The sequence below is a fragment of the Neoarius graeffei genome, chromosome 3, assembly GCF_027579695.1.
Source record: "Neoarius graeffei isolate fNeoGra1 chromosome 3, fNeoGra1.pri, whole genome shotgun sequence".
NCBI classification, from domain to species: domain Eukaryota; kingdom Metazoa; phylum Chordata; class Actinopteri; order Siluriformes; family Ariidae; genus Neoarius; species Neoarius graeffei.
In genome coordinates this window covers 22,969,240-22,991,881 of record NC_083571.1, presented here as the reverse complement: position 1 = coordinate 22,991,881, position 22,642 = coordinate 22,969,240, and the positions used below count along the sequence as shown (strand labels likewise).

General features: G+C 42.0%; 1 protein-coding gene across 1 annotated transcript in view; it reads right to left on the bottom strand.

Annotated features, from left to right (window-relative positions):
• Positions 1 to 22,642, bottom strand: part of rfc1 (replication factor C (activator 1) 1) — a 121,225-nt gene that overhangs the window by 30,697 nt on the left and 67,886 nt on the right. The window contains exons 15-20 of the mRNA XM_060916518.1: positions 20,072 to 20,160; positions 19,825 to 19,962; positions 19,351 to 19,446; positions 9,875 to 9,973; positions 9,634 to 9,788; positions 9,409 to 9,526 (exon numbers count right to left, since the gene is read on the bottom strand). Coding sequence (XP_060772501.1) covers positions 9,409 to 9,526; positions 9,634 to 9,788; positions 9,875 to 9,973; positions 19,351 to 19,446; positions 19,825 to 19,962; positions 20,072 to 20,160 — 695 coding nt within the window. The remainder of the gene's footprint in view (positions 1 to 9,408; positions 9,527 to 9,633; positions 9,789 to 9,874; positions 9,974 to 19,350; positions 19,447 to 19,824; positions 19,963 to 20,071; positions 20,161 to 22,642) is intronic.

The window sequence follows — 22,642 nt, the reverse complement described above, 5'->3', positions numbered from 1 at the left end:
CTGGCAGTAGCACTGGATTAGCCTCGTCTTCTCTCTTTCCCGGCCGACAAAAAACATTTTGTCATTGGATATTCGTATGAGCTCCAACATGCGACATCGTGTTGGCTTGACAGCGTGCAATATTATAACAATACTGCACACTCATTCTCCATTGGGGAGAGTGGCGTAATACACGGAGGATAAGCGATATGCTAACGATATTGCATGGCATCAATAAACCCACTAGAAGGGAATAGAACACGTTTTTATTCCATGGAAAAAACAGCCTGTGTGTATAATAATTCCCGATATTTCACTCCGATCACGTCACTCCCAGTGTTTTCCTGCTGACTAGACGTACGTTGTCAAAATGGCGAACCGGTTCAAGATTAAAATTTTGATTAACTTGCGGGGTTTTTTGGTGGATGTGTCCATATGATATAAAGAACAATACACAGCAGCGCAAAGACATGAAGTGTATCTTCTCATGTTGAAAAATATGTTCACCGCTCGAAGAGAAACTTCATAAACTTCGCACACAGTCTTTTATATGTAAAATACGCAAGTAAGCAAAATACATACGATATTAAAGGTGTAATGATGTACAAAATTCAAATTGGACAAAAATGTAAATCTGTAGGCACATTTTCAATACAGCAAACATAAGTAGTGCCTTGAGAACATTCGTCATTATAAAGATAGTCACTTTTTCAGAGGTTATTACAGCTCAGGTAATATAGGCGCTATAATGCAGTCTGTTGAATATATTACTCGGTACGCGCGTGTTGAATCGAGAGCCTCGTATCAAATGAAAAAAGCTACGAGGCTCTGTATTGTTACGCCTCCCAACAAAGAGAAATGAAATTTTAATTTTTTCAAAACTCAATTATCCTTTTGGATTTTCACATCTAACTTTCCACATTTCACAATTTTAAATGAGGTCTTGCCCCATCTGTGACCTGTGCAGACAAATATAGCCAGTCACTACTCGCATTAAGCAGGAATCCTTTAGAGCTCTTGAGCTGATGTTAAGCTCATTGATAGCTCAATCTATTATGGATAAATAATTGTGATCATGATTAAATTATGATTGTTATCAGGGTGGATGAACCAACAGCCTTTATTCAGCAGATTTCGTGTCCGGATTATTTTTTAATTCATAGCTGTTTGTCGGAGAAGACGGCTCAGTAGGCTGTAAATCAGACCTGGGCATTTTATGGCCCGTGGGCCGCATCCGGCCCTTTGGTTCATTCTGACCGGCCCGCGTAAGGTTAATTAGAAATTACAAAATAAACGTATTTTCTAATTTTACCTCATGCATGGACTGAATGTGCATTGCTTTTATTTTGAAGTTGTGTTCAACAAAAACGCAATGCGCACGACATGAGCATGACATGAAATCCCACGAAACCTAATCCCGCGATAACTACTTCTGTAATTTGTCCAGACCAACCACAAACTTGTACGTCATCCTTCAAACGGTCCAGCCAATCACATAGTGTGACGTCACTAGCAGGCGCCGGAGCCCGAGCCGATCTGTAGATCTGATACCTACACCGAATCAACGTTGTTGCGAGCAGATCACAAGAAGACTTTAGTCCCCAAAATGTCCGCAAAAAGAAGAAAGGTAGATGCCGAATACAGGACTTTCAACAAAACGTGGACTGCTAAGTATTTATTTACTGAAGTCAGAGATGAAGCCGTGTGTTTAGTTTGCGGAGAGCGGATCGCAGTGTCCAAAGACTACAATTTGAGTCGGCATTACCAAATGAAAAACACCAAATGAGGTGATTAGACTACAAATGTGGGCATCATTATTATAATATGATGTATCTTGCTTGATATTTGGAGTAGAAAGACAATATTGCGATGTCTTTATTGTGTTTTGGGGTGAATGTGACTGAAAAAAAAAGGTACAAACGTTCACATTTTGTTAACCATTGTTTTGGGAAATTTGATTGAATAAATGACATTTTTTGTAAGGCAACCTGGTTTTTTCCAGACTCTTACCAGTCTTAGCAGCTTGTAAAAACAATGTAATTTACTGCTTTATATAAAGAAATACAATTAATATTATGTAGAATTTAGTTCAGCCTTTTGGTCCGGCCCTCCACAAAATTTTGTTTCTCATGTGGCCCCATGGAAAAAATAATTGCCCAGCCCTGCTGTAAATAAAGCACGTGATCTTTGTTCTGAATCCCGCCCGCGTTATTTATTTATTTATTTATTTTTTTCTCGGCAAATTAATTAGTGCGCACAGATGACCTTTTCAGACAGGTATGTGGAAAAACTGACCAAACAAGCAAAAAAGTCCAGCATAAAAGCCACTATACTGCTTCCTATACTAGACATGAAAGTGGAGCAAAGAAAAAAAAATCCCTGAACTTTTGAAAGTCAAACTAAGGGCGTATTCACACCTACGTTGTTTGGTCCGGACCAAACGACCCAAATTTCCCTTGGTCCGGACCTTTTGGGTTGGTCTGAATACAAACCACCGAACTCTGGTCCGGACCAAACAAGCGGACCGAGACCGAGCTGCAAGGTCGGACTCGGTCCGGACCAAAGGAACCCTGGTGCGGATCTTTTGGAGGTGTGAAAGCAGACCGGACCTAATCCGACAGTTTTGCTTTTTTGTACCTCGGGAGCTTCCGTCGTTTGTCGAGCATTATGGGAAACAGAGTTTTGACACTCCACCGCAAAGTGCAAACACTGTTTCGGTTGTCAAGGGTTGTTCAGTCACCAGTGGTAGGCGAGTACAAAAAATGAGTAGGGGGCAAACGTGGGCCGAGGAAGAAACGCGTACCCTTGTGGATATATGGGCAGATGTCCACGTATCTGAGCTTCTGGAGAGAACACACAAAAATGCCGACGTGTTTGCTGTATTCAGTGAGAAAATGAAGGAGAAGGGGTTCACGCGCTCCCCAGAACAATGTCGGCTAAAAGTGAAGAAACTCCGTCAGACCTACATTAAAATCAGGGACATTCTTTCAAAAAGTGGCGGTACTAGCGACGCAAAAAAGAAATTCATCTATTGCGTGAAGAGCCAGAACTGTCACAACATGATGTGCGCTCATCAGCGCTATCCTCCGTAGCCGCCTTGCCCTTTGTCGTCGTCGTTGATAAGTTACTTGTACAACAGCATAGTAATCGCACAATTGTGAAAACAGTAAAAACTGGAAAAAACATATAGCTTTGATGACATTAAAAAGAATAACAGCACGGAAAGCCTCCGTGACTACTTTTGAACTTAACGCTTTGTGCGCGTGTCGTCTCTGACCAATAGCTGAACGACCTCAGGGCGCGTGGCTTTGTTGACAGATTTTGGTCCGCTTACTAAAATGTACAGTGTGAAAGCGAACCGCACCAAAATGAAAAAAAAAAAAAAAAAAACATTTGGTTCGGACCAAAGCAAGTGAACTATCGAACTATCCTGGTCTGAATACACCCTCAGATTTGGGGGGGGGGGGGGGGGGGGGGGGGGGGGACGTCCCCCGAAAATATTTTAATAACAACACGCAAACCCCTGCATTCTAGTACTTATTTTCACTAAAACAAGTTATAACTTTTAAGCCTTTTTCCTTCATGTACATTAATGATTAACATGTCAAAAATATCAAATTTAATTCCCCTAGTTACCGTATTTTCCGGACTATACGTCGCTCCAGAGTTTAAGTCGCACCAGCCAAAAAATGCATTATGAAGACGAAAAAAACATATATACGTCACACCGGACTATAAGTCGCACTTTTTTGAAGGGTTATTCTATCCATAGAATCTGTGATTCTATCTGATAAGCGGCGCGTGGTTACTGCGCGACTGCATTGTTTATTTAATAAACGAACAGCTGAGCAGTGATGACACGCCCTTTGCCCTGTAAGTAGCCTAGTCTGATTATTTTAAATATCTACTACTATCTTTAATACTATCACGATCGTTATTACTAATAGCCTATATTATTATTATTATAACTAATATTAGTAGCCTATTACTGATGCATTAATCAGTTTGCTTTTAGAATATTTTTACCGGTAGGGCTTATTATCGCCCCATGGCTCTTTCATCTGTGTTATTAAAGCTGTAGTCATCATCGAGGAGTGTCATTCTTCATTTTTGTCGAATTTTATTTCATCAAATCAGAGGTCAAGTAGGCTATAGGTATATCATCTCCAAAGACAGGTACGGTAGTAAAAACAACCGTCTAGTGAAAAAAAAAAACCAACAACCGCCGCTTTTAAATCCCCTACTTAAATCCTTAAAATGAGTCATTTAACTCATGTCTTGTGTGATCTGATCTCCAATGGTGAAATAAACCGGTTGTGATGAGTACAGTCTGTTATTTTAGAAGATAAATGTAATATATAATTTAATATATAGACTAATAAAAATTAATATTTTATAATATCACGACATATTACTGTCTGTAACTGTTTGTCACTAAAGCGTTTTCTAAGATCATAATGTCTGATATTATTATTATTATTATTATTATTATTATTATTTTACACACACACAATAAGCGCATGTGCGTAAAGTTATAGTAAACCATCCCCCGCCTTTTTTTTTTTGAGTCGCCGGACCCACCCACCTCCTGCGTTCTGGGACCTCCCACCACAAATTAAGCACTGCCTAAAATCACTACATAACTTATTTAAATAACTATAGGCCTATCATTAATAATAAAACACAGGTCAATCAAGTTTATCAAGCTGATGATTTCACTCCAAATCAGCAAATCCATTGAATTCCTCATCCTCGGTGTCGCTTCTGAACAACTCTGCCAACTCCAGCGGCAGACGAAGCGCCGTTTCCTCTTCTTCTGCGTGGCTGTCATCAGACTCAGCATCAGCTCCAGTTATTCCGCGGTGGAAAAAAAAAAAAAAAACACACACATATATACGTCGCACCGGAGTATAAGTTGCATGGCCAGCCGAACCATGAAAAAAAGTGCGACTTATAGTCCGAAAAATACGGTAATGAGTAATTTTCAGGAGTGCATTTAGAAAACGCGGTGATTTTCCTGGCTACACAGTTCAGTACTTTGAAAAAAAAAAATCAGACAGTTGAAGGTAAACTCAGCAAAATCCCAAAACAGTACTGTTAAAAAGTAAAGGTCTGTAGAGTTTCTAAAGCTTTCAGGTTTCAATGTTGGGGACACTGAGCCTCGTTTATCAATCTTTTAGTCGAGTTGTGCGTTTGCAGAAGCTAAAGTGAACTAAGCATTTCCAATTCATGTTTATGCAAGTTGAAGCCAATTGTTTACATTAGTTCGTATTGTCTGTAAATTTAAACACACCAATGAATACCAAATTTCTCATGTAAATCAGGGGCGTAGCTAGGATTTTGGGGTCACACACTGGCTGGCAGCCTGAGTGCATTATGTAACAAAAAATAATTACCATTGCTAGCTTTAGGTAGCTTAGAAACCGGCTCTTCCATTACTGCTGTTTCTTCCACGTTTTCTTGAAGTGTTCTAGAAACGGCACTAAAACTTAGCTTCGAAACCACAAAATGCAACTTTGATGGAAAAAACATATACAGTTGTGCTCATAAGTTTACATACCCTGGCAGAATTTTTGCTTTCTTGGCCTTTTTTCAGAGAATATGAATGATAACACAAAAACTTTTTTCCCCACTCATGGTTAGTGGTTGGGTGAAGCCATTTATTGATAAACAACTGTGTTTTCTATTTTTAAATCATAATGACAACAAAAAACATCCAAATGACCCTGATCAAAAGTTTACATACCCCAGTTCTTAATACCGTGTATTGCCCCCTCTAACATCAATGACAGCCTGAAGTCTTTTGTGGTCGTTGTGGATGAGGCTCTTTATTTTCTCAGATGGTAAAGCTGCCCATTCTTCTTGGCAAAAAGCCTCCAGTTCCTGTAAATTCCTGGGCTGTCTTGCATGAACTGCGCGCTTGAGATCTCCCCAGAGTGGCTCAATGATATTGAGGTCAGGAGACTGAGATGGCCGCTCCAAAACCTTCACTTTGTTCTGCTGTAGCCAATGACAGGTCGACTTGGCCTTGTGTTTTGGATCGTTGTCATGTTGGAACGTCCAAGTACGTCCCATGTGCAGCTTCCGGGCTGATGAGTGCAAATTTGCCTCCAGTATTTGCTGATAACGTGCTGCATTCATCTTTCCTTCAACTTTGACCAAGTTTCCTGTGCCTTTGTAGCTCACGCATCCCCAAAACATCAGCGATCCACCTCCGTGCTTTACAGTAGGAATGGTGTTCCTTTCATCATAGGCCTTGTTGACACCTCTCCAAATGTAACGTTTATGGTTGTGGCCAAAAAGTTCAATTTTGGTCTCATCACTCCAAATTACCGTGTTCCAGAAGTTTTGAGGCTGTTTGGCGTAAATTTTTGTTGGTCTACTTGACCGTGGTTTGGTTTTAACAGAGCCCCTGATTTTCCATTTGTTAATCACAGTTTGAACACTGCTGACTGGCATTATCAATTCTGTGGATATCTTTTTGTATCCCTTTCCTGTTTTATACAGTTCAGCTACCTTTTCCCGTAGATCCGTTGACAATTTTTTGCTTTCCCCATGACTCAGAATCGTCAGTGGTTGGATGAAAGATGCAAGAGTCTGTCTGGATCCCAGAAACTCACTCAGCTTTTATGCACACACACGGATTACAAGCAAACAGATCACAGGTGAGGATGTTTAGCCTGGCTAACGCGACTTCAAAGCTCTCTGAGCATTTGGTCTGGCCAAGCTATTAAGCCAAACCGTTTCCCAGAGCCCGTGGTTGACCCGCCTCCCTGAAATGCCTCAGTTTGCTACTGGTCGAAGCCAGAAAAGGCTGTGACGAAGCTTAAACCAATCACATCACTCTTTCCTCTGACGTATGCGACGCGACGGGGCTAACTGGTAGATTAAACTCTTACCGAAGCCGGTCGGGAGCAAGGCGAAAACGTCCTTCCTTTCAATAAATACCTCCAGGGCTGCTCTTTGCTCCGTTTTCAACGAGAACTTCCCGTTGAATGCTTTTAATACAGCATCTACCGCTGTGTTAAAGGCTTGCCGCTGCTCCATGTTCGTGATGTGAATGAAGCGCTTCTGGCATAGATTCTGTAAACAATCTATGGCTTCCGGTCGCAGTTCTACTACGTCACTGCCTTGAACACGCCTCTACCCAGGGCCGTTGGAGATGCTCAAAGTTGATTGGTTCCCGATTTTTCTGGAGCTTGGAAATGCTGTAGATAGCCTGCCTGGCCAGACTAAGCTCGGAACAGGCCTTCGTGTTGCGTCACGCTTAGGATAGGCGGGCCCAGGCTAGAGGATGTTACCTTTAGTAGCCATTCAAACCCATTTGTGTCAACTTCTGTGCATGTTATCAGGCCAAAATCACCAGGGTATGTGAACTTTTGATCAGGGTCATTTGGGTAGTTTCTGTTGTCATTATGATTTAAAAAGAGAAAACAGTCGTTTGACAATAAATGGTTTCACCCAACCACTAAGCATGAGTGGAAAAGATGTTTTTGTGTTATCATTCATATTCTCTGAAAAATGGTCAAAGAATCATAGATTCTGCCAGGGTATGTAAACTTATGAGCATAACTGTATATAATAAATTGCTTACCTCTCTTCACGTCGAAAGAAGGAGGAAAGTTTTGCTTGTTTTGACATGGCAAATTATTAACACAAGAAGAAATGCTTGTAATTTGCAACTAAAAAGACTGCAGCTACACCGGCAGCTTGAACATGCTTTCTAGTGCGATTATGTTGCGCTTGTGCAGAACGGTGTCAGTCCTGCGCGCCTTAGCACGTGCACCTGAAGGCGCGCCGTTAACAAAGAACACCTGTCTTTAATCAGTGCACTATGTTTGGGCTATTTAAGGACCGCGCCCATGCAAGGACGATGCGAAGTATTACGCCGCGTCTAGGAACGTGAAAAATCCGAAAAATAAATTTCTCCGTTTGGAAAACCGGAGATTTTCAAGAGTTTTTCCGGATAAATCCGGAAGACTTTCATCCCTGCTATAGACCCTTCCCACGTGACATCACGACAAACGCGGCCGCCATTTTGGACATGAACTACCAGTAGTCTACCACAGCCAACAACGAGGAATGACGGCGAAGCATCGAAAGGAATATAGCCATCAAAGAAAGTTTTTACTTTCAGCAAGACTTCCATCATGCCATTATATTGTTGTGCACCTGGATGTAGTAACCATCAACACACAAGGCAAGATTTATCATTTTATCGGATCCCGGCAGATGCTGACCGACGGAGAAGATGGATGGTCTCTAAAATATTGGCAAAATGATGTTTATTGGCATAGCAATCGTGTGTAATGGGAAGCATTTGCATATCCGAAGTGTTGTGTTTACATCAAAGATAAAATAAACCGATATGACAACGACTGCTGCTGCCAGGTTGGGGACACAAACTAGTAGAAAGGAAGTGTGCCAACAGACTTCCTTTGTGGTCGATTCTGCTTTAAGGTAAGATGCATTTAATTATTCGTCTGCTGTGGGTTTGGAATCGGTAGCCTGACCGATTCGTTCATGTTTGTGGTGCCATTTGTTTGTTGACGCGTGTTGAAATGGAAGATTGGTTGTTGACATGATTTCCAGTGATGCTTTGGTGCTGCTGTGGATCAGATGTGTTGAGTAGCCTGACTGTTTTTTTTTTCTTGCGTGTGGTATCATTGTTGACGCGAGGTTGTTTTTTGAATATGCCAATGCGGACACGATTTCCCCTGATGAGTTATGACTTCAGATGTGATGCGTGTGTGGAGTCCGCGTGATATGTGCATAAGATAGGCTTCTCATGTGTTTGGAGATCCGCGCTCTGAGACAAGCGCAAGCACCCCCCCCCAAGGGAAAAAAAGGGACCCCCCGAAAATATCGGCATAGTTCGAACACTGGGTTGGAGAAAGTAATGGCAAATAGTGAGTGCACAAGCCATAGAAGGTAAACTGTACACAGCGCCAGGGCAGTGTGATGGTATGTCTACTTTTAGATTGTGTTAGCTTATCAATGAACACACTCGTCACTCGACGAGTTTCACGTCTTTACGACGGATACTTAAATGTGTGTTAGGTATTATTGTTGCAGTCTAAGCAGTCATTGTAGCAGCTAGATGAGCGAGAACCGAAAGGGTCTGTGCCATAAACCGTTATTTCTTCATGTCCAAAATGGCGGTCGCGTTTACGAAGGTCACGTGAGTGAAAAGGGTCTATACATGGCTACCACACAGCTGAAAAATAATGATGCAGCAAACCGAATAATATCTGTAGGATTTAATGGAACAGGGCGGGGCAGCACATTAAAGCACATTTCACTTGCCCAGGGGTTTCAAGAATTAATTGATTTGTCCACCTCTTCTTATTCGCTTACAATAAAAAGCTCTAATCGTAACTGTTGTTCATTTACAATGAAATGGTGAGACAAAGTGAAGTGTGTATACACCTGTGTGGGTAGCAGAGACCAGGTCTGGCGAGAGCGGATCTGTCTATCCACTAAATCTCCATCGCAGATGCTGTCTGCCGTTTTGCTCAGCAGCACTAGATGATTCTTCAGATTTCCCCTACCGCACACCACCACGATGAGAATAAACAATGAACCTTATTTACAAAACAACTGCACACAGTACATTTTAATACATCGCTTTGTGTCTGCGTGTGCATGTCCTACCCTGCGGCAGCTGGCCGGACGTGGATGTAGTTCTCTTGGACGAACAGCGGTGCCAGCGAGTAATCATGAAAGAAAAGGTCCGCCTTGTCGATCAGCGTCATGTGGGCGGTCTCTTCGCCTGAAACGAACACTTTCCTGCACAGGTCGAAAGGTCCCTGGAAACAAACATACGCTTTCAGGAAGAGTCGACACTAACGGTGTCGCTCTTATTACATCTACGATAATGCGTAGGAATTGGTACCATTTTCATGTCCTTCTTGGCCTTGATGGCGTCTGCTTTTGCCTGGTCGTAGGTCATGACCTTGTCTGTAGCTGACCACATGCTCAAATTATGCAGCACCTGGATAAAAGTGAGATCACAACCAATACGGAACGCCCAAAGATGTACAAAAAGAAACTTCTGTGCTTATCAGGACTAAACAAAAGATCTTTCGCATGGAGCTTGAGATAGGTTGAACAGTTTTTTCTCATCTCAGATTCGTACCACAAGCAGAAGCAGGAGCAGCATGATTATTATTTGCACCAATACAGATTTTTATCGGATTTATTTCATGGCCCTGGTTGACCTTGGTGTGATTTAGCTTCAGGACCTTGCAATAGTTTCAGAAAACACAACTTGAATCGCAATATAATGATGTCGACCATTAGAAAACATTTAATGAGAAAACAAGTCGAACTCGATGCCAGTGGCCTCCACTAGCACGTCTATAGTCCTTCTCGTTATTAATCTGTATCCCTGCGATGCCCTTAAAATACTTCAAAGAGGAAAGAAGATATTCAAGTCAAATGAATGCAGATATTTAACCTTGGTTCTGTTTGGCTCAATTCTGATGTTTAAAATGACAATTCCATATACGTCTGTAGGGACGGCCGCCATGCCCGTAACCATGCCACAACCAGTTTGAACACACCAATGGCTGTACTCGACGCCATGTTCCATCTCTGCCCCTTCCTCTGACTCCCTATAACGGTATTGGACAGAGGCGATGCCGGATATCAGGTACAGTGATGTCACAACTGCTTTAAACTCGCGGCGGGACCGAAATTCTGTCTCTCTGGCCGTGGATCCGCTCTCTGGTGGATTCCACACGACAGAGAACAAAGAACGAGCTATTGATACCGGACTTCAGCCAAAGTTCAATGTATTTGACCTTCTCAGAGTTGTAATAATAACTGAACCGGGTTAGTTACTGCAGCCCACGCAGTATTTCAAGGAGAAAAGGCGACCGGATCCCTTTTTCAACGTCGACGAATTATAAACAAGATTCCTTCCAGATCATCGGACGACCAAGGATCTCCAGCTGACGAGCTGAAGGAACAAAACCGTCTTCTTCCTGGATCTGCGTCCCGCACTATCCCGGATAACAGAAGGCACTTCCAATTGCTAATAAGAGCGATCACCCCAAGTAAGGAGCAAAACCGTCTTCTTCCCGGATCGGTGTCCTGCGCTATCCCGGAGAAGGCACATTTCTATTGCTAACGAGTAAGGCTGGCATCTGGGCAAAGTTTGTTAGTTTTTACTTGTAGCTAGTTAACGTGAACAGTGTTGTTTATTTGAATTCATTTATGATTAGATGCACGCATTTTGATTCACATGAAAGTCGGTCTTAGACCACGTGTTGTTGATTTACTTTGTTTACTATCTGTTTAGTTAGATTGTGCATACTCTTTCTCGTTTTTTAACCGAGGCTAGTTCGAACTCCAGATTCCCTTGTCTTAATTTTAGCGCGCTCTCCTTGTAGGCACGGCCTGGCACAGCTCATGCATTCCACACACACGCATAACCACGTGATTTTCCCTATCAAATTTTAACATCCACTCGCCCTATTACTTCTGATCACCATTAGTGCCTCAATTATCATACACACTACTGATTCTTAACTGGTGACTCTAAATTGACCGTAGGTGTGAATGTGAGTGTGAATGGTTGTCTGTGTCTATGTGTCAGCCCTGTGATGACCTGGCGACTTGTCCAGGGTGTACCCCGCCTTTCGCCCGTAGTCAGCTGGGATAGGCTCCAGCTTGCCTGCGACCCTGTAGAAGGATAAAGCGGCTAGAGATAATGAGATGAGATATTTTGTATATATTGTATCATCATTTATATTGAATTATTCCTTGGCTGCTATTGTTGCTATATCTGATCAGTATTAGTTTGCTAATTCCTGTCGGCTATTTCAATAAATGGTATCTTTGGAATAAACTGTGTCCTGTTTATTGTTGCAATATTCACTGAAGTGCCAACGTCTGTCAAGAAAAGAACTCTAACTGCCTTCACCCATTTTGTTAATGAATTTATGAGACTGATGCCTTTTTACATGAGACTGGTTTGATTGATTTTAATAGTTTAGCTATAAACTATTATACGGAAGCCGCGAGAGGCCCTTCATATAATCTTTTTTTATTCACCTTGTTATCCCGAGATAACGACATAATTAATTCAGGATCTCGAGAAAACAACACAACTAATTCGAGATCTCGAGAAAACAAAACCATTATTTCGAGATCTCGAGAACACAAAACAATTATTCCGTGATCTCGAGAAAACAAAATTATTTCATGATCTCAGCTGGATCACTGTATCTCCGTCGGTAGAGACGAAGCCGGGCCAGTCTTCTGCGGAGGTGCCGCGGACTAATTTTGAAATTATCCCTTATTAAAAGACTTAATGCAATCTCTCCCTGTGTCAACCCCTGATCAAAATATTGCCTTATTTAGTAGAGCAGATAAGCAGATGAATCGTGCACAAGATGATAAAAGCATGAAACTTTCAGGGTTTGTTCTCGAGGGCATAACAATTAATTTAAGATCTGGAGGCGCTCTCAGTTTGACCTTGGAGGTCAATTAGAGGTCACTGAGGTCATCAATAGGACATTTCTATGCATGAGAGCTGAAATGGGTGTGTTTTTGGGAGCAATTTTGCTAAAAATGTACAGTAAGTATAAATATGCATGTATTAAGGCATAATCAAGTAAATAAACAAATAGATATACACCCATAGAGGTAAATGAATGAAATAAACAAAAAACGTAATGATGATAACGTAAAATTGGGAAATGGCAGATGAACTGTAACTGATAGATACCCAGGTAAACTACATAAATTTAATCATTATTTTTATCATATATATATATATATATATATATATATATATATATATATTAGTGCTGTCAAAAATGTCGCGTTATTAACGCGTTAACTTGACTCAATTTTAATGGCGATAATTTTTTTATCGCGAGATTAACGCTCTGTGACATGACGTAGGTTTTTCATAAGCTTTTGAAACTGCCAGGAACTTGGAACAGAGACTTTGCTTAGAAAACCGATAGCAGCTAGACTGTAATGCCACGCCCCGCACAGCCAGAGTCCTCTGCCCTCCCCCGAAGAGCCACGGTGCTCGGCTTAGGTTTCGTTTTCCCATCGGTGGCTCCAGCCCGACTTTGCAGTGGCTGTGACAAGACGTGTTATGCTCTGCAATAAAAAAACAAACAAACAAACAAAAAAAAAAAAACATTGGTACAACCAGTGTTCGAACTATGCCAATATTTTCGGGGGGTCCCTTTTTTTCACTTGGGGGGGGGGGGGGGGTGCTTGCGCTTGTCTCAGAGCGCAGATCTCCATCGCGTGCTCACTTCGGATATGCAAATGCTTCCCGTTACACACGATTGCTATGTCAATAAACATCATTTTGCCAATATTTTAGAGACCCCCCAACATTTTCCAAATCATGTTTTCAAGGGATCTCATGTCTGTTTCAGGGGATCTCGGATCCCCCGAGTACCCCCGTAGTTCGAACAGTGATTAAGCCCAATCACTTTTTTTATGCTGATAAGAGAATTACAATGGTTTTTCATGTGACAAAAATGTGCAATTAAATTGCGATTAATCGCGAGTTAACTATGACAGTCGCGACATTAATCGCTTGACAGCACTAATGTATATATATATATATATATATATATATATATATTCAAATCATGACTTAAACTTTCATTGCCATATCATGGCAATGCTTTATTCCCTCGAATCCTCCCACTCATATCCATGTTCCATGTGCAAGCTGTTATTTTCCCGCACTTCTGTTGGGCATAGTGAGCAAAAAGGGGTGTGGCCTGGCATGTTCCCACACTTGGGGTCCTAAAGTGTGTGTGCTTCTCTCACTCTCACACATTCTCTCTCGACTGTCTGACAGCAGAGCAGGAGCAATAGAGAGCAAAGTCACGGAGGCTTTTCACGAAATGTTGCAAATGCCACAAGAACTGAGTGACCTGTCTTTGTCACAGCTGGAACGCTTTGTTGTTCTCATTTATGACAGAACAAGTGCATGTGTAGGTGTCAATGAGGCACGGAAACATCTTTTCACACGAAAGTCAAGATCGTTGGAAAACATCCCCCTACACAAGCTGCTTTGAACCAGAATTTTTTTCCTATTGGTTCGTTCTGAACAGAAACGGAATTTTAACGTTTCCGGTTTGGGGTTCCACCATTAAACAGACGTTCCCGAACCGGTTAGAACAAAAAAATTTCGTTCCCGGAATGGTTAATTACGTTCCCTGTCAGCTGTTTAACAAATGGCTATAAAATTATGTCTCTGTCTCATCCAGCTTAAGCCAAATGTAGGCTAATTCTATTACAACCTTCATTAAATAAGACAAGAAATAATTCAAAACAATTATTATTTCAAATGTTGGCGATTTGGATTCTCAGTATGTCTTCCCATCTACACAAACAGAAAAAGTGCCAAAAATGAAAGATAATTCGTTTAGTGTGTTACCAAAGGCTAGTCAGGCCCTATACAGGGCTTTCCACAAGCGCCGGCTGCCGGCCATACAGCCGGCACACAATTAAGTCCAGCTGGCTACTTTAATGACTATTATTTTTGTAGCCCACAGGTTCTAAATATTAATTTTCGATTTTAATAAAATTAAATGTTTATCTAACGGACTGACAACGTCAAACTGAACCGCACTCATTTAAGTTGTGATTCGCTATGTTTGTACCGATAATAACCACAAATTCCCCGCCGACTTCGCTGATCCGCGGCCCCAACATGCGGTGTGCGCGTGCACGCATTCGGCGGAGGCAGTAGTGTGCGCGCACTTGGCGGAGTTTATTTTGTGTTTAACACCCCCCCGGCTGGCTACTTATTTGTCATGGCTGGCTAGTATGAGCCTTAATGGAAAGCCCTGTATGCATTGATAGGCTAACAGAGGTTAACATCATTTAATGTTCGTGAACCTCTCATTAACGTGGACAAATATATTGATATCGTGTTTGAAATTGACGTTTTTGAATAACGATAGACTGCAATATTTACCTCTTATTTAAGACGTGGAGCCGTGATAGTAGTCCACCCTCCCGCTCTCTCCATTCAGTCAGCGAACGTCACACAGGAAGTGAACCCCAGCGGGTCATAGAAACTTGCGCAGGAGAAGAATGACTTTTTTATTTGTAGGCTACGGAAACTTTGAGGAACGAAATAAAAACCGGTATTAACCGGTTACCATTATTTTTAATAAGCGTTTCTGTTCCGGAACATAAAAAATAATAAAGTTTCTGGTTTCGTTTCTGTTCCATGTGAAATAGAAAAAGTTCCCGGTTTTCGTTCCTTGAACCGGTTCAAAGCCCTGGCTTTGAGACAACACATCAAACGAGCCATGTATCAGGCTCATGTATGGAACCTTGCCTTGGTTATTAGGCCCCAGTTGCCAAGTCCTTCAGACTGGGGATGGGTTAACAGTGACGATGGATGGCAGTCACTTTGGACAACACTACCTGAGGCCTCACAGTCGTGCTATGAGCTTTTGCATTGTGGTTGCAAAAAGGGCTGTTGTGGTCACTGCAAATGCAAAAAGGCAGAATTGAAGTGTACTGCCCTTTGTGCATGTTCTGGAGACTGCAATGATTAGAATACTCACATTAGGCCTGTATCACTTGTATCACTCATTTGGAAGTCATTTTACAATTACAAAGTATATACTGCTTGGCAATATGCTACAAAATCATAAAAGCTGTTGAAATTGACATAACACATCATCTATTTTAGAGTGACCTTCATCTTAACCTTGACTTCTAAGTGTAATATCACTATAAATGGACCCTCATGACCTAGAAAAATGGAAATCCACATGTAATTACAATTTTTGTCACACTTGTATGATAAAATGCCCCAATTTTTAATCCTGTCCATTGAAATTGCACATAACAAGGGTCGATGACCTCTAAATGACCTCCAAGGTCAAACTGAGAGCGCCTCCAGATCTTAAATTAATTGTTATGCCCTGGAGAACAAACCCTGAAAGTTTCATGCTTTTATCATGTTGTGCACAATAGGGGTCGACCGATAATCGGCCTGGCCGATATATCGGGCCGATATTCTGCATTTTTAGGGTTATCGGTATCGGCCATAATTTCCACCGATATGCCGACAACATGCTTTTTTGCAACCATTTCGTTCCTAACACGACTGTCACTGGACGTCCTTTCCTGCACTCGCCTCTCTGAGTTCAAGAACACAGTCCCGCCCACCACAACATCTGATTTGTTTGGCACAAGCGATATAGCCAATCAACACGCGTAGCTAACCGCTGTGAACTGTTTCAAGCCGCCCCCTCACTCCGACTTCCGTTCTCTGAACAGACTCTTAAAGGAGCAGCCGCTCCTTTTAACATGCAGAGCAACTGTGCTTCCTTCACTACAATCTAATCCTCCTAAATTGGGAATATTAGGCTCGGGCATTAAAAGCATTAGAATGTAGATGGTTACTTGTTAAGTTGTTACATAATAGGGAGTGATAGCCGACTTTATGTTTGATTTTACTTTTTAAAAAATGCTGCAGGCAGCTCCCGACACTTGATTTGTTATTTAAAAACTACTTGAAGTTGGTAAGTCTTACTTAGTTCTTAGTGTAAAATAATCCAGAGTGTATTTTCATTTATTTTCCACTGAAAATGGTGAGCTGTAATATAGTAGAGAGTGATTTTTTTTATTGGTGAATATTTATTTTATTATTTTATTTCTCATTTTATTCTAACTAATGTTTGACTTTATTGTACAAATGCTGCTGGCATCTCCCTGCACAAAATTTCATGTTCAATTTTACAATTAAACATACATTTCATGGATATGAAGGTCTGTGTCAGTGTGTGCTATGTTTAATTTCATGTTTACATTTATCGGTTGCACATATCGGTTATCGGCATCCCAATTCCATAATAATCGGTATCGGTATCGGCCCTGAAAAAAACATAATCGGTCGATCCCTAGTGCACAATTCTTATGTTTATAGGGCCTTAACAGTTCTACTAATTAGGTGATCGATTATTCCAGACATTCTAATGACCAAAGTTGCGTCTATACAGAATGAGAAATAGCCCCAAAGTCAGCATATCACAAGTCTCTTGGCGCACCTGATGAACCATTTCTCAGCTGTTTACTCAAGATCATGAAATAATTGTTTTGTTTTCTCGAGATCTCGAAATAACGGTTTTGTTTCCTCGAGATCTCGAATTAGTTGTGTCGTTTTCTCGAGATCCTGAATTAATTATGTCGTTATCTCGGGATAACAAGGTGAATAAAAAAAAAAAAAAGGATTATATGAAGGGCCTCTCTCGGCTTCCGTACTATTAGATACACTAATTAATGACTAATTAATTTATGAGACTGATTTGATGAGACTTGGTAAGCCCATTGCACCTACACATCTGACCTACAAACGTTCAACAACTCTTTCTTGACATGTCACGCTAACAGGAAGCTACTGTAGCACAAACTGCTGAAAAACTTAAAAAAGAAGTGACACCTTTCTGTTTTAGCCAGCATTCACTTTTTCAGCAGTTTGTGCTAGAGTAGCTCTTCTGGATTGGACCATATGGGCGAGCCTTCGTGTCCCGTGCGACTCAATGAGTCTTCGACACCCATGACCCTGTCGCCGGTTTACCGGTGTTCCTTCCTTGGACCACTTTTGTTCGGTACGAACCCCTTCATCCCAGGAACACCCCACAAGATGTACCATTTTGGAGATGATCAGACCCAGTCAGTCACTGCACCAACACAATTTGGTCCTCAGATCCTTACACTTGCCCATTTTTCCTGCTTCCAACATGTCAACTTCAAGAACTGACTGTTCTCTTGCTCCTTAATATATCCCACCCCTTGAAAGGTACCACTGTAATGAGATAATCAACGTTATTCACTTCTTCACCTGTCAGTGGTCATAATGTTCTGGCTGATCGGTGTACGCTTTTCAGGGCTCGAAATTCATATTTTTTTTCATACCTTCCAAGGTAGCGAGCCAAACAGAAAATCAACTCGCCAAAATTTGTTCATGTATGAATTTTACTTCTGTCAAAAATAACACAGTTACATTGTTCATCACTAACGTGCATTTATTTCAAGACCCGAGTATTTTGATACTGTTTTTTTTTTTGCACACTTTACAAACTGGCATTTGCTGTTCCACGTCCTCCTCGCGATATCCAAAAAAAACGCTGGATGACTGACCCCTTACTAGTTATTTTAGGAACCAATTCGTCCGCTTCCATTTTTAATTTGTCGCTGAAATTGACAGAGCTTACACGGTAGCCTATGCAACACCAGCGATTGCATGAACTGAGTCGGCACTGTAAACCGAAACTAGGAAATCTTCCCGCAAGTTCCTTTCAGCACCGAGATGTCGCCCGGGATTGGTTGGAGAGTGCGTGACGTTATTGTTTTTTTTTACCCTTAGGCAGCCTCTCACGTTACTGCCTGAGGGACAGGGAGAAAAACACCGGGAAAGGTTTTAAAAAAAACACGAAACAAACGCAAGTCGGCAGATGACCATAAAATACTCGATAGTTACGATATAATAATTATATGTATCTCACACAGAATTTTCGGAGATATATCGAGTATATTCGATATATTGCACAGCCCTAGTCTGAATCTTCGCTTCATATATCTCATCTCATTATCTCTCGCCGCTTTATCCTTCTACAGGGTCGCAGGCAAGCTGGAGCCTATCCCAGCTGACTACGGGCGAAAGGCGGGGTACACCCTGGACAAGTCGCCAGGTCATCACAGGGCTGACACATAGACACAGACAACCATTCACACTCACATTCACACCTACGGTCAATTTAGAGTCACCAGTTAACCTAACCTGCATGTCTTTGGACTGTGGGGGAAACCGGAGCACCCGGAGGAAACCCACGCGGACACGGGGAGAACATGCAAACTCCGCACAGAAAGGCCCTCGCCGGCCACGGGGCTCAAACCTGGACCTTCTTGCTGTGAGGCGACAGCGCTAACCACTACACCACCGTGCCGCCCCCGCTTCATATATATTTTTTATTTTCAACTAGCCAGCCGGGCTGCCTAGTGACAGGAATTACCCGCCAAATGACAAATTAGGTCGCCTCGGGTGACCGGACCACCGCGAATTTCGAGCCCTGCTTTTCAGCACCACGTTCGTTTTTGTTGAAAACACATACTTTTACACATTAAGAAGAGTTCACTTTCAGAGCTTCAGCTAAAATCAAACTCCTGGTTAAAAATAAATGGAAGAAATCGGCTTATTAGCTGTATTTCCTTGAATTACTGTAGAAGCATCAATGTATATTCGAGGCAGAAAAACTACATTTTGGTCAAAACTCCACTGCAGTAATATCCAAAAGGCTGCTACGCAATTTATTACAATATCAATACATCGAGACGGAAACACTGCAGTACGGAACATACCTGTCGAATGTCCTGATTTGAGGCAAGGATGATTTCGTTGAGAGCCGGCGGTGGAATCTTTAAACCTTCTTTAAAAGCAATGGACATCATGGCGCCCTAATTAGCAAGAAAGATGAGAGAAAGACACTTCAGTGTCAAAGCAAACACTACGAAAATATTAAAAATAAATGGAAGAAATCGGCTTATTAGCTGTATTTCCTTGAATTACTGTAGAAGCATCAATGTATATTCGAGGCAGAAAAACTACATTTTGGTCAAAACTCCACTGTAGTAATATCCAAAAGGCCGCTACGCAATTTATTACAATATCAATACATCGAGACAATATCAATATATCAATACAAGATCAAATTCAATATATCAATACAATATCAAATTCACTCGGGTTTTACGCGCTACTGTATTTTGCTTCAGAAACGAACAACTTGGATTAACCCAAGACGAACGGAACTGCTATTCTGGATGTTTCACTACCTTGATCTGTTCCAAACGAGGCCGCTGGAAACGCAGGTCGAAGCAGTAGTTCGAAAGTGAGCGGATCTTCGGGTGGTTACGGTCGTTACACATGCAGATAATGGGGATCTTTGAATTTTTTATCAGACCAATCAGCTCCTGCAAGCATTGTACACAAGACAAAAGCAAATGAATTAAAAAAAAAAATACAGGATAACTCGAGTGGATAACACTGTGCATGCTTAAAGAAAAATAAGAAAAAAAGAACCTGCATTCCTCCTCGGTCCTCATTTCCTGCCATGCCATCCACTTCATCCATTATGAGAACGTGTTTATTGCTGACCGTCTGAGATGCACCTGACAACACACACACACACGTTTAGTGACTAACTGAACAACTCCTTCACTTCTTACAACATTTTACCTCCTCCCTGAACCCTTTTCATTCTATTCCATATCTACAGTCTGTAGCTCAGTGGACAGGCAGTTAGAAAAAGCAAAAAAAAAAAAAGATTAACGCTTTCATGAAAGCTTCGTTCGTACGTACATCCGTTCAGATATAGGGAAGCATTTTTATAATGCGTGGTCATGTAACATCAAATAACTAATGCCCCTTTTCCACCAAAGCAGTTCCAGGGCTGGTTCTGGGCCAGTGCTTAGTTTGGAACCGGGTTTTCTGTTTCCACTGACAAAGAACTGGCTCTGGGGCCAGAAAAACCGGTTCCAGGCTAGCACCAACTCTCTGCTGGGCCAGAGGAAAGAACCGCTTACGTCAGCGGGGGGGCGGAGTTGTTAAGACCAACAACAATAACAAGACCGCGAAAGATCGCCATTTTTAAGCGACGAGAAGCAGTAGCTGTACAAACGCGAAGTCATCCATTATTATTGTTGTTGTTGCTACTGCTTCTTCCGTGTTGGTTTTGCTTCAATATTCGCGCCAAGGTTTATGCAAACGTAGCGACGTAACTGACGTATACAACGACGTAACTGACGTGGCTTCCCTTAGCACCGCGAGCTATGGAAAAGCAAACTGGTTCTCAGCTGGCTCGCAAGTTGAACGAGTTGTGAACCAGCAACAGCACTGACCCCAAACCAGCCCTGGAACTGATTTGGTGGAAAAGGGGTATAAGTAAGCTGAACTACTTTTTATTGCATTGCTATAGTGTTGAACAGTGCAGACCAGCAGCTCTGGTACGACTTTCACACCGTTTTATTAATATTCGCTCACCAGCTACCTGAGACTTCCTTTCAGATTTTTCAAGTGTAGGGCACAAAAAGAATTCTCCGGGGCATCGTGGCTCAGGTGGATAAAGCGCCATACCATAAATCCGGGGACCCGAGTTCGATTCCGACCCGAGGCCATTTCCCGAACCCTCCCCGTCTCTCTCTCCCGCTCATTTCCTGTCTCTACACTGTCCTATCCAATAAAGGTGAAAAAAGCCCCCCCCCAAAAAAAAATCTTTAAATAAAAAAAAAAAAAAAAGAATTCTCCGACACCCAGTTATTTTTTGTTCAGTGGACTGAAAGCTACTGAATTCGAATCACAGACTTCCAATTTTGAGAGTTTTTTTTTTTAAATAGAACAATTAATGAATTTAAAGCCACATGGCCCTAAATTCTCTGCTATTTTTTCCTGCTTCACCATGACCCAATTCAAGATCATGCATGACATGGTGGGCTTTCCCTGTTCGCACAAGGCATTGTGGGATACAAATTTGAAACGGGAGAGAAAAATGGAGGACGTGAATGAAACGTGAAAACACTGGTACAGTAACAGAAAGCGAGAAGAAAAGACGTTAGGTTGCGAAGGAAAGGAAACGCAGGACCAAACTAATAAATATCGGCGCTTAGCGAGCACCTCGGTGTGATCAGCTGCTCATTTAGCGACAGATGCCCCTTTTCCACCAAAGCAGTTCCAGGGCTGGTTCGGGCCAGTGCTTAGTTTGGAACCGGGTTTTCTGTTTCCACTGACAAAGAACTGGCTCTGGGGCCAGAAAAAACAGTTCCAGGCTAGCACCAACTCTCTGCTGGGCCACAGGAAAGTACCGCTTACGTCAGTTGGGGGGGGGAGTTGTTAAGACCAACAACAATAACAAGACCGCGAAAGATCGCCATTTTTAAGCGACGAGAAGCCGCAGCTGTACAAACGCGAAGTCATCCATTATTATTATTGTTGTTGTTGCTGCTGCTGCTTCTTCTGTGTTGTTTTTGCTTCAATATTCGTGCCAAGGTTTAAGCAAACGTAGCGACGTAACTGACGTATACAGCGACGTAATGACGTATACAGCGACGTAATGACGTGGCACCGCGAGCAATGGAAAAGCAAACTGGTTCTCAGCTGGCTCGCAAGTTGAACGAGTTGTGAACCAGCACCAGCACTGACCCCGAACCAGCCCTGGAACTGATTTGGTGGAAAAGGGGTAATAATGATGGAACCGTCAGTGCACGGTCAAAGGTAAACCTGTAGATGGCAGTAATGCAACACTGCGGATGCCGGCTGCTGTAAAACCCAAAAGAAGCAGCAGCAGCAGGTAAACCTGCGCGTGCGCACACGGACTTCCTCTGAATGCTTAACTGCACGAAGCGAGCGATTTCAAGCGCATTATTTGCTCGGGAATCCCCTCAAATTAAATAACTTCCCAGCCACAGAATGGCCTGATATTTTTAGATATTGCAGAAATAAACATATCACAAAAACCAAATTTCAGAGGGAACTAAATTTCACCGATCTTATGAAATCAACAGGCCGTCTAGCTTCAATAGAAACACCTATACACTTGCTCATTCATGCAATTATCCAGTCGGCCAATCACGGGGCATCAGGACAACGCGTAAAATC